Genomic DNA, 17665 nt, shown 5'->3' with positions numbered 1-17665 from the left:
GAAAAGGATTCAGGGGCGCTGCCAGTTGCCCGTGTCGGTTCAAGAAAGTGTTTTGCCTTTTCCCTCCTGAGAATTATTCAAAGGCAGAGTTTAGTATCTCACATTTTTATGTAGACAAAAAAAAATTGAAATTTACTGGGAAAAATATCCCCACAAATGCATAAAATGAGAAGTAGAGCCTTCCTAACAGGCTTGTGTCTGCGGTTTGCGGGCCAGTAACAGCTTTGCACTTTAAGCTCATTCTTCTCAGTGTCACTGTACTGTTCTTTTCCTTTGTTCAGAAATCTGCATCATGCCTGCTCGTGCCATAATAATGCATGTTGATGGAATCATGGTTCTACAGCACCACCAACGGTCAAAACCACCACAGGGCACCATTCATATCCTCATTACAGTATCACTCTACGCTCTTGGCCGCAAGAAGCAGTAATGTGCATTACTGTTTAATTCCTCTAATAATCCCCTCACAGCCTTTATGGTAAACATGGAAGCAAACAAAACATCAGGTCTGTGACATGACGTTCTGCTGGCCGTCCTGGAGGCTTACCATAAGTCTTCTGCCATTCATGCCCTCACCCTCCACTTTGTGCTCTGTCACAACAGAGAGAAACATGGAGCACAGGAGATCCGGCTAACTGCCTACTCCCAGCTGTGCCGTTGGCAAGGACTGCAGTATGATTGGAGCAGCACCAGAGGGAGGATGAGGCTTTAATGCCGCCATAAAGCAGAGTGAGAAACAGCTAGGGAGGCTGCCGGAAGACCTCGGATAAATCGCGATCCTTTCAAAAATAGATAAGGTCAAACACTATCAACCATTGGCTGACCTCGTGAGATGGTTGCTAAATGTGCCAGTACAAGAGGTTGTGTACCACCATTAAAACACCCTCCAGAGACCCAAGTGTCTGCTGTTTTATCGTCTCACCGTGGATCGCAATTAATCAACAGAAGCCACTAATTGGTGAGATCATCTGATGGAGGCTTTGATTCAATCTGAGGATGACAGGTAACCCATCTGTAATGTAACTGGAGGTTCAGAGGAGTCCGTACAGATCCTCCATGGCGTATTTCTAATTTAAACTGACCTCATCACAATGACTCTGTCATATTTATGGCTCACCTGACAGGATCAGACTGTGACAAAAAAACACTATATACATGATTTATAAACAATAAAATGAACGATCTGACCAACGGGAGATAAATTGGTGTGGTTCCTCCTTTGAAATATATTTGTAAGCTTTTTTTTTTTTTGTCATTCATCACCGAGATCCAGCAGGAGAGAGTGAGTGAGAGAGAGAAAGAGAGAGATAGAGAGAAAGATGACATGCAGCACAGATTCATGACATTGCAAAGACATTGCGTGCACCGAACCAAGCCAGCGAGCCGTAACATGTTATTTTTTCATAGAGTTACAGATGTTGAGATAAAAGAAGGGTGAGCTGAGTGACACGCACCTGCCACCAGGAACTGTGCAGGTCGGCAAACATCAGTTCAATGACATCCCCCGCATGAATACTTAGAGGGGGCCCGCACTGGGGAAAGGGAATGCCGCTGTAGTCTCTGATCACAACCATCCTGGGTAAACCTGGCAGACATGAGAGACAATCACTACTGAGAGGAAACTACATCAGCGCACCAGCACTCAATCATTGTAGCCTTCCAGGTGACGGATACCAAAATCCTGAATAATAAAAATAATGTGGCTATGACAATCATCGGACATGCACACGTGCAGTCGTGGTACAGCAATGTCAATTAATCTCCAGGTCTCCCTCTGAACAGTAGGTGGCGGTATGTTCCAGCTGCTTGCAATGAGACTTTCTTCCAATTCCCCTTTTGCCTCACAAACCAAACAAGTTAGTAAACTGCATCCGTGTTGAATGGCAGTAAGAAAAATTGGACGACTCTTTAAACGGAGACAGAGTTTGTCTTCTTGCCTGCCGCCATGATAACCGTCTTGAGTTTTCCATGAGTCCTTTAACCACATTAGCTGGGTCTGACCTCTAAGGTGTCTACATGTTAAATGTCCAGTTTTAATCGGACGAATCAAGAATTCCAGACAAACTTCTAGTACATGAAAGCAGCGCAACAAGCTTGTGGGAGTTTTGTGCACTTGCAGCTCAAATGACAAACTGTTGTTCAGAACAGTTCAGACATGCAGACATCTGAGAGGGACTGAAAGAGACACCGTATTGTTTTCACCATGTACAATCAATATTGCACTCTTAACTGTTAGATTTTTAAATGCTTTAATTCTATTTGTGTCAATACCTGGTAAATGACACACGCAAATAACTATGAGGGTAAATGTCACTCCTGTCCAGGGTGAACCCCGCCTCTCGCCCATGGACGCTGGGAAAGGCTCCAGCCCCCCCGCGACCCTTAATGTAGGAATAGGTGGAAGACAATGGATGAATGGATGGTAAACGTAACCGATTAATAGCTCAACCATCAAAAAGGAACCATTCTGAAAAAAAAATAGCATTTCACTTTTGCAGACAGTTAATTTCTCTCTTATTCTTGAATGGCGTAGCTCCAATCTTTTCTTAACGTGGCAGACAAATACAGCCACGAGCATCCGGCTAAGGCCAAGACTAAACACCGCTGCCAATGTAAAAGACACAACCACTTACTCTCTCCAGACTCACACATCTAGCCCTCCCTCCCCCTCCTCAGAATCCTCTTTCTTCCTCCCAGCCACGGCTCCCTAGCCAAGCAGCCTGAGGAAACTATTAGCTGACAGTGACATCAGCTGAATGGAATATCTCATAGTCATGTTTTTAATAAGAACAATAAGCACGGCTGTCTTTCTCATAAAGCCCCTTATGGAAATTGATTTATCACAAAGGCACAGCTCAGCAGAGGCCGAGGCGTATAGAGCACAGCAAGTGCTTTTCTGCCAGCATTTCTCCTGTTGTGGTTCTCATTATGATTCCATCCTTTCCAATTCATCTCAATGTAGCCTGGGTTTTAACCATCACGGCATGCTGTGAGAAAAAACTTGATATGCGTTGGTTATTCATATCCGAACGTTTGTCAGGACATAAATTGTTTTAGCTCATTTCGTCTGTTGAACCGTGTGTGTGTGTGTGTGTGTGTGTGTGTGTGTGTGTGTTTGTGCACGTGACTGAGTGTTAGAGCAGGATAGAGTCATGCCAGTACATTTTATCTTTTAGGTTTGTTTTTTTTTTTCAAGAGTTGAGAAATATCTGATTAAAAAATGTGAGATGGTACGATAACATTTGAAGATTAGCTTTAAACCATCAGCGATCCCTTTCTGGTTTTACTCCGGTCCCTGACTGACCGTTCCCTTTTCATCCTGCCTACTTTTCTAGGAGTAGGCAGCGTAAGATGTGCTACATAAAGCCCTTAGTGGGTTCTTCGGAGTGGTCAAGCCATACTGACCTGGGTCTGGTGGTGGTGTACTTTCCTGCAAACATATGACAGGAAAGCACAAAAGGCAGAATTACAAAAAAAAAGGAAGAATTTGTCAAATATAAAGAGGTTTTTCATGCTCCCTGTGCAAGATCAGCCTGACCTGAGGAATGAGTCATACTATATGTGAGCTCATCATTTCAAGAATTTAGGAGTTTACATCCTGCTATGGAGAGAAGTTAAGTAAGCCTTCAGATTTGTATCCACATTTTGTTTGTCCTTGACCTACCTGATGGTGTGTTCAAGCACTTCAATGCACTTCTACTGTATGTCTCAAATCAAATGAGCTCAGCTCTGTCTGGCCAAATTTTTTCAGTTAAAGAGATGTGCCTTCACATTGAGTAAACAAAATTTGCACATGCGATAAATCAAGGAGACAAAATAATCGTGAATATTATTGTCAGAGATAAATTAAATATCAGAATATGTACTTGAAAACTTTCTTTTTCAGATCTAATTTTGCTGTTCGGTTTGAAATCAGATGCATCAAATTTATTTCTGCATTTAAATCAAATTACTACCTTTCTAACAGCATAGCTGTTTTTTTTATATGTCCATTGATTCGGGCCCCACAGAGTAATGAGGAGAAGAGAGGACTCATTCAAAAGGAAACTTTTGGACGAGAATGTAGTGTCTCCTCATTCTCTTTCCCAGATCTGCAAGTGTAATCTGTTCCGTTGCATAACAGGTATATAAATGCATGTGTGTAGGCCTATTCTATCTTCATTATCTATTATGTTGTCTGTCAAAACCAAAAATAAAATAGTTCAGGCCTTACCTTTAGCCTTGCTTTGGAACAATCTGCAGTCAAGTGAAAGACACACACAAAGAGAAGAATACAATATCAGTTATATGTTGCTGTCCTGACATCCAGACTCAACTGTCACCCTCTGCTGACCACCATCACACCTCAGAATGCATGAAAACATTTCTGCAGAGACGACCTCGATGTGCTGCCTGCGCTTCTGAAAACAAAACTCACAATGCTGCCATGTTTGGAGCTAGCAGGAAAGTCTGGGAGGCCACTACCAAACTATACAACATAACTCTTTGGAGATTTTGTGGTCAAATTGGAAATCAGTCCAATAGGTAAAGGTGTGAAGGGTCCCTTCTATCTGTATTGAAAGTTTTCTAAGTGTGTGACCATTCTGATTACGCTGCAGCCATAGCCTATCAAGCTGTCACTCTGGACTGGTTAAGGAAAGCTCATGGGGTGTAAATGAGTCATCCTCTCAGGACTGAATGTGCTAAGTAAATATCATTGCAATCTGCCTTTTAGATTTTGATATTTTGGATGCACTAGTAGATATTTGTGACCCACTGGTGGTGCAAGAGAAAAGGTCGCCATGGAAATGAAGCAATTGGTGTTCAACATCCATTTCTGTTCCGACTGTGAGAGTGTTGGGGATTATTTTGGGAGGTCTCATCTCACCTGTTCTCCCACAAACTCCCAGTCGACCCAGACACTCCTTATGGGCCCCCAGCCCACATTTCAGACAGAGATACCCCTGGTTAAAGATGCCCCTGGAGGGAATAACACATTGGATATGTTTCATTAGAGAGTCCACTTAAGAGTCATACTTTGACATTTTGAAATTTTAGGCTGGATAAAAAGATGACAAAGAAAATGCCCTTCAGCGACACAAACCAAAAAAACGATTCTAACTGGGATATTTAAAAGTATTTCAAGACTCAGTGAGTCATTTGGGGTGAGTGCTGGACTAACTGCGAACGATGTCTTTCAACCCTTAAGTGGCTCAGGATGACTGAAAACTAAAATTTCATATTTATGTCCTCTCTATGAAAAAGGGAGAGGATTTTCCCAAGAAGAGAAAATATAAATCAGTCCTATAAGATGTTCATCTCCACCAAGGAGGTGTTCACCCCCATCTGCTCGTCCATCTGTCCGTCCATATGACCGTGCATCTGGTAGTGTCATCACGCAAAAGCTACTCTACCAATTTTCACAAAACTTGATGGAGGGAAAAAAAATGCTGGGCAAGATCCAACTCAGAGGATGGATGCATGAATGTTTTTTTTGCATTTGCAAATATGCAAGATGGGTGACATCACAGGCAGACTGGGAGAAGGCGTTAAACTGCTCTTAAGAATTTCTGCTCAGCTCCTCCTCAGGCACATATTTAACTTTTTATGCATATTGAGGTTTTTTTTTGTGTGTGTGTTGTTTTCCAGAAAGCAGACATGATTAATAAACTGGAGTTCTGTCTCTCATGTTCTCAATGACAGCGCCAGCCCACTAGACTCATGCATAGCATTCAAACGTCAATATGTCAGTCACACGGTTAAGGTCAGGATTCGTAAATTTTTCATAAAAATATGAAACGCGATGCCTTGAAACGGTTGAGGGTTAGACTTCCTCACCTCCCTGACTCTATTTTAACCACCAGCTCCCACCTGAGGTGTGTGTTTATTAACAAAGTTCACAGCAGCGGTTCAGTGAGACCTTCTCTCGTTCCAGCTAAAAACAGTAAGAAGCAACAAGGACAACCAATGTTTCCATAACATCAGTCGCCGTTTATTTGTCAAAATGTTTCTGGTAAAGTGGAAACACGGGTGGGCGTTTCAGTGCAAACTGCACCGATAAAATACTTACATCCTTGCACTGCTGTGGTTTATTGAGGAGGTGCTGGTGGGAGGTGACCGGCTGACGCAAGCAGACTTATGTGGTCTGGCTGTATTATCCTTTATGCTAGATAATCTTACCGGAGCAAGAGATGGCAGGAGCTACAGGAGGAGATCCGTTCAAAGGTGTGCATCTTGAACTGATGGGAGTTGTGATTGGCCTTCTCCGGTCGGATATTGGATCTGAGAGACAGAACAAGAACAGCTGTCAGTTAACTTAACACATTCGTCATGTCATCGGAGTATTTTAGGCCTTGTTCAGACTGCTAGGCCAAATCCGATTTTTTGGGAATATCCAGATGGCTTTAAGATAATAAACACATGAAATTAGCTTATTGAAAATCAGGTCCAAAGCAGATTTTGAAGTGATTTTGAAGTCTGATTTGAATCAGAATTTTACCGTCCAGCTGCTGAAACAGTTCATCTGACATCATCATTTGTAAATAACAGTTTGGACAGAAACTGATCAGACTTGAGAAACGAATCAAGTTTGTAGTGTGAACGAGGCCTTGATTTAGCGTATTAGCACTCTCAAATACAACGGAAAATGTTTTGCCGACATTTGACCACAAACTCTTATTAGGTTTGACATCACGGCGATGAAAGGCAAAGGTTAAAAGTCATCCTTTATGTGTTATTCTATATTACTGATGTTGACACATTTCACAGGGTAGGGGAGACATAGAGGCTCTAGAGGAAAAGATCACCAAAGTCATTAGAATTCAACCTCTGTTGGAAAAAAATGTCATGCACAAAATTTGATGGCCGTCTCTTCAGTACTTATTGAACATTTTGATGGCTATCAAATGGTTATTGCTACCCATAAAACCATAACCCCCGCATTTGGTCATTTGGTTTGAGTGTGTGTTTCAGAACTGGGTGCAATTTTCAGCCCACTGTATAAACCCCTCAAAATTATTTTGATATCAAAAACAAACAACAAAAACAAACAAACTGTAGTTCAACAGAAAAACACTGCACGGATTCTTGTAAGTGATGAGGACTTGAATCAGCCCAGACAAATTTGAGATGTGAGATGGGAAAGATGCATATCATAAGCGTCCCTCCTGGAGCGTGAGCAAACATGAGTGACACAACACCGCCGCTTTGTAGTGAGCACACCGATGCAGGAGCCACTTAAACTGAGAGCTCCCACAAGTCCTTCAACAGGAGCCCAACATCCTCTTCCGCATTCATCCTGAATGGGCCTCTTCTGGTGTCATTACTCAATTCACAGAGGTATGCATTTCTGTTTCCATACACACAGTCTGTCTTTGAATAAAACGGTTTGCAGAACAACAGAAAAAATATTTCTTCATCTTTTATTTCTTTTTCTTTTTTTTTAAATTCCACATGAGGTTTCAAGGGACAGATGACCATGAAAGAGCATGAATTCATGCATTACTGCATAAACTCAGTTCAAGAAAGAGAAGCCCTAAAGTGGCGAACGGTTCAAAATACATCCCCAAGCACTGCATTGTTTTGCCTCTGTGCCTGTCGGGTGTAACCCAAGCTGCAGGAGGACCGTAGCAGGTAGTTAGCAGTCAATCAGAATGTCATGTTGAAACAACACAGTGTTCTCAAGAATCAACTTAAACAAAAGGATGCACGCAATATATCCGTCTCCGAAAATCTCCCACTGATACAAAATAATACACCTGTGCAAAGCCCTGATTTGAAGAGTGACTTCTTCATCGGTTTGCAGCACTTTGGAACAGTTTATGTTGATTGTGTGGGTGTGTATATATGTGTTGTTGTACTTTTGTCGGCAAGTTGTGCTTGATTATAGCTAAGACTTGATCAAACAGGGGACATGAAAGAGTCAACGCCTCTCACAGCCTTGGAATAACATGCTTGCAAACAAAGACAAATACAACACACACACACACACACACACACACACACACACACACACACCAACATACAGAGGTGTGTTTTTGATGTGATATACACATCCTGGTTTTCTGTGATGCCCACCAACTGTCAGAATAATATTCATGTTAAGCTGTACTTACATGGCCATTTCAAACTGATCCAACCATTTCTTCTTCAGCTCTCTGGTCTTAAAAAAGAGTTCAAAGCCTGTGTGTCCCTGCTGGTGAGTCACGTAAAACCCGTAGCACCACTGTGAAGGTCAAGAAGAAAACAGCAATCAGCCTGAATGTATTTTCATGTGGAGGTGCATGCTCATTTGCATATTTATGTTTATAAAAGGAGAGCGCTATGACTACATTTATACTGTAATGATTCCGTCTCCCTGGCTGGCGGGTGGCACAGTCGCTCAGTGGTTGGTAACAGAAGAAATACATTCTCAGTTTAAACCCTTTAAAGTGTGCACGTTCTTGATTTTGCCACAAATCACCGGTGACAGATGATGCATTCGTCAGTTAAGCAGTAAACCATCCGTGACTCTGTTACTGAGGGTTATAGCAGTGGGAGGCCTGATGTTTCAACTAGCCAGCAAAGGACCTGAAAATAATTTCACTTTCTTTGTGATAAATAGATGAATACTTAAAAGCATGGGTCAGTGGTAGAGTGGCCATCTAGCAACCAAAGGGTCGCTGGTTCGATCCTCACTCACCCCAGTGACCATGTCCAAGTATCCTTGAGCAAGATACTGAACCCCGAATTGCTCCCGATTGCCCTGCGACAGACTGAAGACCCGCCCAGGGTGAACCCCGCCTCTCACCAAATGTCAGCTGGGATAGGCTCCAGCCCCCCCCCCCCCCCCTCCTGGAACGGATAAGCAGTATAGAAAATGGATGGATGGACGGATGTAAAAGCAGGAGGGAGAAATATTCCAAAGAAAATGCAGGTTGGCTGTAAAATACTCCACTTTTCGTCTCACAGTCAAAGAAGAAAGCTTCTTATTACAGTCTCAGAAATCAATCTTCAGTTTGCTGCCGTCATCGGAATTCTCAATTCAAACAGAAGTCATGGAGCAGAAATTAAAAAAAAAAAAAAACAACATGAATTCAAGAGATCAAAATGTGAGTAACCGATGGACAAGTGATAATTTTAGGATCAAGTATCACTTTAAAACGTGGAAGCTGACTGACTGACTGACTGGTTGATTAATTATGTTGCAGAAGCCATGCCAATCCCTCCTTTCTTTCCCCTCACTTCTGACAATGATGAAGACGAACTGGCTTTGTTTCTCATGTCTTGGAGCCAAATATGGCGCCACCAGGCTTGTAGACTAACAACAGTGTGTCGGCTGCTGTTTTTTTTCTCAATGTCGAGGGAGCAGCAGCTTGGGAGTTTTGCCGAAAGACGACTTAAGCTGTGATGAATCTGAGGCGTCTAAATTTAGAACCACTATCAAAACTTCTCAGCCACTGTTGCCAGAGCTACAACTCATCGCTGCCACATGTCTTATAGTCACCACATTAGATAGAAGAAAATGTAATTACTGCTTGATTATTTGTTCTTGTTACACGTTTGGCAGAGGAGCCAAACCAATTAGCTCCACTGGTGTACTACATGGTTAAATACCTCACCGCATAGCTTTCCAATCCATTCCAAAAGCTCTTTTCCTGCCCTTATCTGCTCCAGATTGTTGTGTCATGTCTAATAAGTGTTAGGGTTTACGTGTCAATGATCGGCCGGAGTGCTTTAAAGCTCGGCTGAGTGTTAAATCAGTGATGACCGAACGGGCCCACATTCACCCACTGAGGTTTCATTTAGCAGGAAATGATATATCGGTATAAGCAGCCTTGGAGGAGTGCACACATTCATCACCTGATATTAGCATGTCTGTCCCGCAGTGTGTGTTGTACTCTGTGATATTTGTCTTTGTGTCGCTATTTGTACACGACTTACACATAGATGTGATTCTGTGCTGCATTTGATCAACGGGGCTTTATCTTTGAATTATCCAACCGTGTTTAACAGAATTATTGCTCACGTCATTACACGATCAGTACAAAATGTTGATTCTAAAATGTCAGTGACAACTATGAGTAATGGCGAACACGCATACACACGCGTAGTCCCTGGAAATACATCAAGACAGTTATAATACAGTCACTCACACACACACACACACACACACACATACACACAGAGCACGGTTGCATAACAAAGTAAATGAGGATGATAATGGCGTCTCTTTGACAAAAACCATCTCATTCTGGCGAGGTGTCAGTTTCACATTAGCAATCAGTAGCAGAGTGAGAAGACACCATCTGTGGGAATTCATCAACAAGACATCAACAAGTCCCCTTCGCTATAATACAGCATGACGATGTTCCCACGAGGTAGAAAAAAACCCATACTGTTAAATATGGAGCAGTTACATTACAAAGTCCATGAATTAAATGAAAATAGACGATCCCAGAATGTGTTTTATTCACATGGCTGGAAGTACAGAATATTCGCCATCTAACTGACCTTCTTGCCTTCTCGATCAGAGGTGGGGTTGTCGGTGATCTTGAAGACACTGAGGTCGAGTATCTCCTTCATCTCGTAGTTGTAACCACGTCTCTTGCAAACAATAGCAGCCACATCGAATAAGAAGATATGTCTGAAAGGTAGTGAGAATTAGATTTAATAAGAAAAAAAAAACATATGCAATGATAATTCTTACATTTCTGGTAGAAAATGCATAAATAAGTTATTCAGGTAGTTTACAAGTTTTCAGCATGCTAGTGCGAGTATCTTTATGTTTTCTATAGTAGGAAAGGAAGCAGGGATTTTTGTTTGATTGTGTTTTTAATAGAGATGCACAATAATATCAGCACACATTAGGCTTTTTTTTTTTTAAATATATCAGTATTGATCCAACAACGATCCAATATTAATATCTGTCAGTTTTGCTCAAGTCTTTTTCTTTGCTCTTCATCAATAATGAAGAAACAACACATAAATTACTTATGGGCTTTTCCAAGTGTTTTCGAAATAAAGATTTTATTTTTTTTAGATTTGCAATTTTTTTACGTGTACAAAATGTGACTACCATTGTACACACAGGATACTGACAAATAAAATAATCTAATACCATTCATCCCCAGATTTTAAGATATGCTCAGGTATTATTTCTATGGTGGGAATAGTGTACCCAGATGGATGACACATTAAAGAAAAAAACAAAACTGGCCAGCCAATGGAAAGCGTAAACCTATGCCAGGTGATATGACATCATCCAGGTGCTCAGAAACTAAAGATCTCAGCCAATATTATTAAATGGATCTGCCTCCAAATTGAATGGGTTCATCCTCATCCCAAGCCACACCCCTTCATCAAATTTGGTCAAAATCTGCACCACAATTTTACATAACCCTGCCAACAGATTGGAGGAGGTCTCTAAAACTCTAACGGAAGCATTAACACCTTTTTTCCTAGAGATAAACCCCTCTCATTTTTTTGGCGTTTTGATGATGAAACATCCCTCCACTCTCTCCAGTAGGCTGAGTTGAGATCTGGTGAATGCAGTGGCAATGATATATAATTCATAACAGTTCCATTCCCTTCAAACCTCTGAGCGACCAATCGTGCCCTATGAACAGAGACATCATCATCCTGAAAAAGAAAAAAACACCCCCACCAGGATAGAAATATCTCATCATAGAAAATGAAGGTGATCACTCAGAGGAGTGTTGTATTGATTCACAGTGACCCTTCCATCTGAGGGAACAAGTGGATCAAATAATACCAGCAGATTGCCCACCCCCCCCTCCCCAGAAGAACAGATTGACCAGATCCCCTCACAGTAGGGGTCAAGCATTCAGGCTGTTGCGTTCAACTGCTGGATGCCACACACGCACTCACCCGTGAGTCAAGAACGCGAATCACCTGATCTTATCTCTTTCCCACATCTGTGTCAGGTTATCACACCACTGAAATGCACATTCATCTTCAGAGTGAGGTCCTCTACTTAAATCTCGCCATTTTGACCCACAAGCATGCGTTTCCAAGCCACAGAGCAAGACTGGATGATAAGTGCAGCATCCAGTACATCCGTGTGCACGCGTCCTCATTCCTTACATTCATTTATTTCGCTTTTTTCATTTCATTTTTCATCCAAGTGGATTTTTTTTTTAAATTTCCTTTAATCGAGTTTCCCTCACGAGACAAGAATGAAGACGTAGAACAACCTGTCTTGTTTCCTCTTGTCGATGCTGGAGGTGATGCGCACCTCTCCATCTCCTCGTGGCCGACCATAACTGATGAGAGGCTGGTTCTGAGAGTCAAACAAAGAGAGGTTTGTAAAAACGGATTCCAGCAAGCATGGCTAAGTGCTCAGCCACAGTCAAAACAAGAATTTTAAACTCAACGCACTAGGGGCACATTTGGACTATTTGATGTCTTTTGCACAATCAATTTCTCATTTTTATGATTTCTGAACTGAGGCGCATAATAATGCATTACAAAACCTTGGTCCAGAGCTGCTTGTTCCCCTGCTTCATTTAAGTTTTAGGGAGTCAGTGTGCATTTCATTAAAAGTTAAAATAATACAGAAATTGAAAGGTTTTTACCCAATCTATAGGAATGGTGCAGGTACTGTGATCGATTCTTTTGAAGAGTACATAGTTTGCAGTACATCCATTTCAACTTCTCACAGGAGATTTCTCAAATAAGATGAAGAACACGCCAACTTTATGGAAAAATACGTGTATTTACCATCTTCCTCATAGCCACACAAGGGGATTAATACACTTCTCTCCTCTGCACATACCTCAGGGTGCTAAGAACCAGTTTACAGCCAGTTAGCTGAGTCAAATGAATAGTCGCCGATGGGAAGGTTGAGCATGCCTCTGTCTTTGCCTGTGCATTAAAAGGTTGAGCATAACATCTGCTCTGAAATAAATGTTTAAAATTGTGAGATATTGTACTTTTGGAATCAAATACATTGACGTTACGACTACCCTGACTCGGTGCAGTGATCTGATGTACAGTAGCTCCTCAAAAGTTTGGCCAACAAGACAAAAACTTCTACTGCTAATCGAAGCAGACTCTGTAAGAGAAGGTGAGGATGATTACTTACAGACAGACCAAGATCCATCCATCCATTTTCTACCTCTTATCCTGTTAAGGGTCGCTGGGGGGGTGGAGCCTATCCCAGCAGCCTTTGGGCGAGGGGCAGGGTTCACCCTGGATGGGTCACCAGTCCATCACAGGGCCAACACATAGAGACAGACAACCATTCACACTCACAGCCACACCTACGGTCAATTTAGAGTATAAACCCCTCTTGATGTCTTTGGACTGTGGGAGGAAGCTGGAGTACCAGAGACAACCCACACAGGAACAGGGAGAACATGCAGACTGCACACAGAAAGATCCCGTGCTCCAGCCGGGGCTCGAACCCAGAACCTTCTTGCTGTGAGGCGACAGTGCGAACCACTGCACCACCGTGCTGCTTCAGACCAAGATCCTGCACCCGATTCCTTTATTGACTTAGTATGCTAATACCTCTCATTAACTACTGTTCATTGTGCAAAGCTAACTAGCAGTCAGCTGGTCTCTGTGGGTCTCAGCTTCATAATGCACACACAGAGGAGAGGAGGGGGATCGATCTTCCCGCCTGGCTCGGGGGAAGGTGACAAATAAGTATATTTCCGAAAAAGTTGGTGTGTTCCTTTAAATATGTCATATCTTTCAGCAGAAGAGACACGTGAGCCTCTTTCAGAAAAGCTGATGCAGTCCAGATAAAGCTCCATGACACACGAGGAAGCATCTGCAGATTCTTTTTATCACTACTCTTGATCATTCAAGAAAAGATGGCTGATACCGTATTCTGACAAGCTCTCGCTCTAAATTCATCACTCGAAAATGCAACATCCAACTGTTGCTGTGTCGACGGATTTCTTCCTTCCCTCTGCACTCTATCAATGACGATATGAAACTGAGACGTGTGCTCTCCATGTTTTTCATGCGGTTCCATGTGGATTATTGTACTCAACAACCCTTTTTAACTATCTCTGGCAGAAATATGAAAGCCATTTAATTAGATATTTTAATTAGTGGAATAATTCCTAATTTAAATGCAGTTTCTATGAACAAGAACTTAAAGCTATACAGCTGCAAGCTAGAATTATTTTAATCATCAATTAATAGGCCGCGTTGATTTAAATTAATAATTTTCTATCAGATGTCCAAAATTGGTGAAAATACACATTCATTTCCTAGAGCCTAAGGGTGTGTATTCAAAAGCCTGTAATGTCCAACTTACCTTCTTACCCTGAGATATTTAGATTTCTAACAATACATGACAAAGTCCTTACAACTGACCCAAAAACAAACATTTTCACTAATACATTGATTTAACTGATTGTCTATCACATTATCAGTTGATTTTTAAAGTATTGTTGAACTCAAAACTGGCAAAGCATGCAAGCAAGAATTAAAGCGTCCCTTCATCTTTTATCAGAAAAGGATGGGAAGAGGACAACCAGACAGACAGCAACGACAATTATGATGATCCAGGCGAAGTCAGGGACATTCATTCATTTGTGTGGATAGAAATCCTGACAAATACAGCAACATCTTTATCCGCAGCGATGCTGAGAATCTGTCGGTCCCGACTGCGTCTCCAGATCCTGAAGTGTCCTTGAGCCTTGAACAGCTCCTGGCGCCTTCGCCATCAGTGTGTGCATGTGTTAGCGAGCTGGCACTTTAAAAAGCAGCTTCTGCCAGCAGTCAATGAATTTCTGTGTAAATGAGCGATTTTGTTATAAAGCAAATGGTCACTACACCAGGAAAGCTCTACGTAGATTAAATCCATTCACTGTTTTTACAGAAAGAGCAACATGTCATAAAGGACACAGGAGCTCTGGCTGAGTTTGTCGGCTACCTACAGAAAGGAAACACATATTCCTCAGATTATGCACTCTGACAAAGCGTACACGAAGAACTGCTGATAGTTGTAGAAGAAAAAGGTAGTTTTACCATGTTTTCAATGGACCTCTGGTACTGGTCCATCTCCCTTAGAGTCTCATTATCTCTCTTCACCTCGTTGACAAACTGAGCCAGGTCCTGGGTATCACGGACACACAAAAACACACATAGTCTGTCAGAATATTTTATTCTGGAGTATTTCAACATGTTACAAAATACTGTGCGAACAACTGTTTTTGTAAAGCCCATAAAAAAATCACTGATACTCTGTTCTAAATATCCCATAAAGTACAAAAGAATGTCTGTTTAATCCCGTGTTTCTGTCTTAATTGTTCGTTTATTATTTGATATACGCCCAAAAATATGACATGTATGTCTTTGCTCTTCCTATAAAAAAAAAAAAGAAAAAAGAATTTCACTCATGCTCATCCTGCACTCAGGGACGTGTAGTAATTTGGCTTCCAATTACAATGTTTTCTCAGATGTTTCTGCCTCTTCGGCATCGATCAGCTGATGCACTACACCAAAAAAGGGCTTCTTTCTATGAACTGACATTGTGACTTGTGCACTTGCATACTGAAAATGTTGACAGCATAAATTATGGTTTTAAAGTTTTCATATTATGTATTATCACATTATTTTTGTTGTCAGTTAATCAAATCTAGGCCATTAGGATGACGAGGGCAGTCTTGGTCAAGCGAATCGGATATGTTTTCTCCAATCATACCCATTCACAGATCTGAAATATTATATTTTTTCCACTAAAAATGAGAAAATCAGTGTGCTACGAGCTGGAATCATAATTACAGATCCTTTCTATTACGATAAACACTGCTCTTACTTTCATGGCATCAAGAGCGATCTTCAAGTTGCCCTTGTCAGCAGCATCGTGAGTGTGTTTGACAAGCTCCTGATCGAAGAGAACATAAAAGCAATGATGGACTAGATGGCACAGAGATGCATGGACAAACACATTTAACAATGAGTAGCTGAATTATTGATTTCATGAGGAAAAATACTTTGAAGTGCCAGTGGGAGTTTTTCGTAATAAAAAAATGAGTTTCATCTTCCTGTTTGAGAGCAGAAACGAGGAGTTGTAGGCACAGATTGACATGCTCTTCAGTTAAAACCAGAATCGTTCTCTTGATACGCTGAAATTCAATCCAAATACAGACGGATGGATGGGATTCTTTTTCTTTCCTCTGACCTTATCAGTATAATTCATAAAATGTATTATAATGCTGAGTAGGCTCAAATATAAATAAATATATGTAAATATACTGCTGGAAAGGAAGGGGGGGGGGGGTTTGACCACATCATCCAGTGAGCACCCACATGTCTTTTTGATTGATCAACACAAGATGGAACCTGCACAGAGGCAACAGTCTGTTGATGAAATCTGTCTCCTGAGGAAGACTTTGATTTCCCGATCGTCAAAAAAAAAAAAAAAAAAAAAACAGTCGTAGGAAACTTGACACAAATCAACTGACAGTTCATTTGAATCCCAACCTACATCGTTCTCACAGCAGACGCCGCTTTCGCCATCCAAGACAGCAGTGAAGGGCTCTAACAATTGATTTTTGTCAAGAATGATGCAATACTAGATAACATGTGGGACATATAGAATCACTTGCGGATGACTTATCTACCTTTGTGATGATATTAGAGTAGGTGGAGGCCGATGGCCGCCCACGTAGAGTCGTCTTTTTTCACTGCGTTTGTTTTTGATTTGATGATATAAAACTGAAACTGGTGTCTTTGTTGGTTTCTCACACCTGTTAGTGTGTGTGTGTGTGTGTGTGTGTGTGTGCGCGCGCGCGCGTATGTGTGGAGTTTCAGTCCGCCATCCCCGCTGAGTCGGACCCACCCCCACTGCATTGCTGCTTCACCACTGCTTCTCTTTCTTCACCCTCCGACCTCATCCCTGAGTCTCTCCTCAGGGGGCAGCTGCGAACACCACCATTTATCACGGAGGCCTTTATCTCTACAACAGTTTTAAACAGCTCTCTAGTTATTGTCCTCATCTGTCCTGCCAGCCATAGTCTGACCTCTGGCTCGGACTGACCAGTGGAGACAGCTGTCCCGCGGTTATCAGGGGGCAAAGAAACTGGGGGGATTTTGGTAGGCTGGTTTCTGGAAAACACCTACATATCAATGAAATATAAACTTATTATAGAAGTAATGTGATTTCATACTGACTTTTTTTTTTTTTCAAATCAACTCCAAAGAATATTGTTTCAAGACAGTTTTGGAAATGCAGTGAGACAAATGGAAGCCATATCAACTGAGCGGGGAAATACAAGACGGAAAGCAAGACATGTGAGAAGTGTTTTTTGCATTGTGGGTGTGCTCAAGAAAATCTAAGGGGAGGCGAATGACAATCGAAAATGTGGAGAATGTCGCCATCAAGTGGAGAGGTTTATAGTGACATAAATATTCCATGAAAGCAACACAAACTCTGTCTCACCGGAATAAAACTTTTGTTCACTTTCAAAAAGCTAATAAATTGAGCGTGCATGTATAACTGCTTAGAGTCGCTGTGACTGTGACTCCCTGCAGAAACAATTAGGCAAGACAGATACTCATTCACACCAGGAGTTGCTGAGTGAAAGAATCCAGAGGGTCAAAACTAACGCGTTGGAATGCAGAGAGTCACAAACACACACGCTGTTGACTGACAGGAGCTGTTGTTTCCTGACGTAGTGATGCTGTCAGACTGTGACACATAGTTTGAAAAATTCTGCTTTAG

The 17665-nt window shown here is 41.7% G+C and overlaps 1 protein-coding gene across 4 annotated transcripts in view; it reads right to left on the bottom strand.

Annotated features, from left to right (window-relative positions):
* LOC147261929 (guanine nucleotide exchange factor VAV3-like) overlaps positions 1-17665 on the bottom strand; it is a 49396-nt gene that overhangs the window by 16239 nt on the left and 15492 nt on the right. For all 4 annotated transcript variants that reach the window (XM_086204233.1, XM_086204234.1, XM_086204235.1 and 1 more), the window contains 10 exons: positions 15758-15826; positions 14968-15054; positions 12174-12259; positions 10471-10603; positions 8094-8203; positions 6160-6261; positions 4868-4959; positions 4214-4236; positions 3406-3430; positions 1455-1585 (listed from right to left, as the gene is read on the bottom strand). In XM_086204233.1, the coding sequence (XP_086060359.1) occupies positions 1455-1585; positions 3406-3430; positions 4214-4236; positions 4868-4959; positions 6160-6261; positions 8094-8203; positions 10471-10603; positions 12174-12259; positions 14968-15054; positions 15758-15826 (858 nt within the window). The remainder of the gene's footprint in view (positions 1-1454; positions 1586-3405; positions 3431-4213; positions 4237-4867; positions 4960-6159; positions 6262-8093; positions 8204-10470; positions 10604-12173; positions 12260-14967; positions 15055-15757; positions 15827-17665) is intronic.

The sequence above is a fragment of the Aulostomus chinensis genome, chromosome 5, assembly GCF_037954235.1.
Source record: "Aulostomus chinensis isolate RoL2024-O1b breed Wild chromosome 5, RoL_Achi_v1.0, whole genome shotgun sequence".
In the NCBI taxonomy this organism is placed as follows: Eukaryota; Metazoa; Chordata; class Actinopteri; order Syngnathiformes; family Aulostomidae; genus Aulostomus; species Aulostomus chinensis.
Note: the sequence above shows the minus strand (reverse complement) of the source record. Positions and strands in the feature narration are given on the sequence as shown.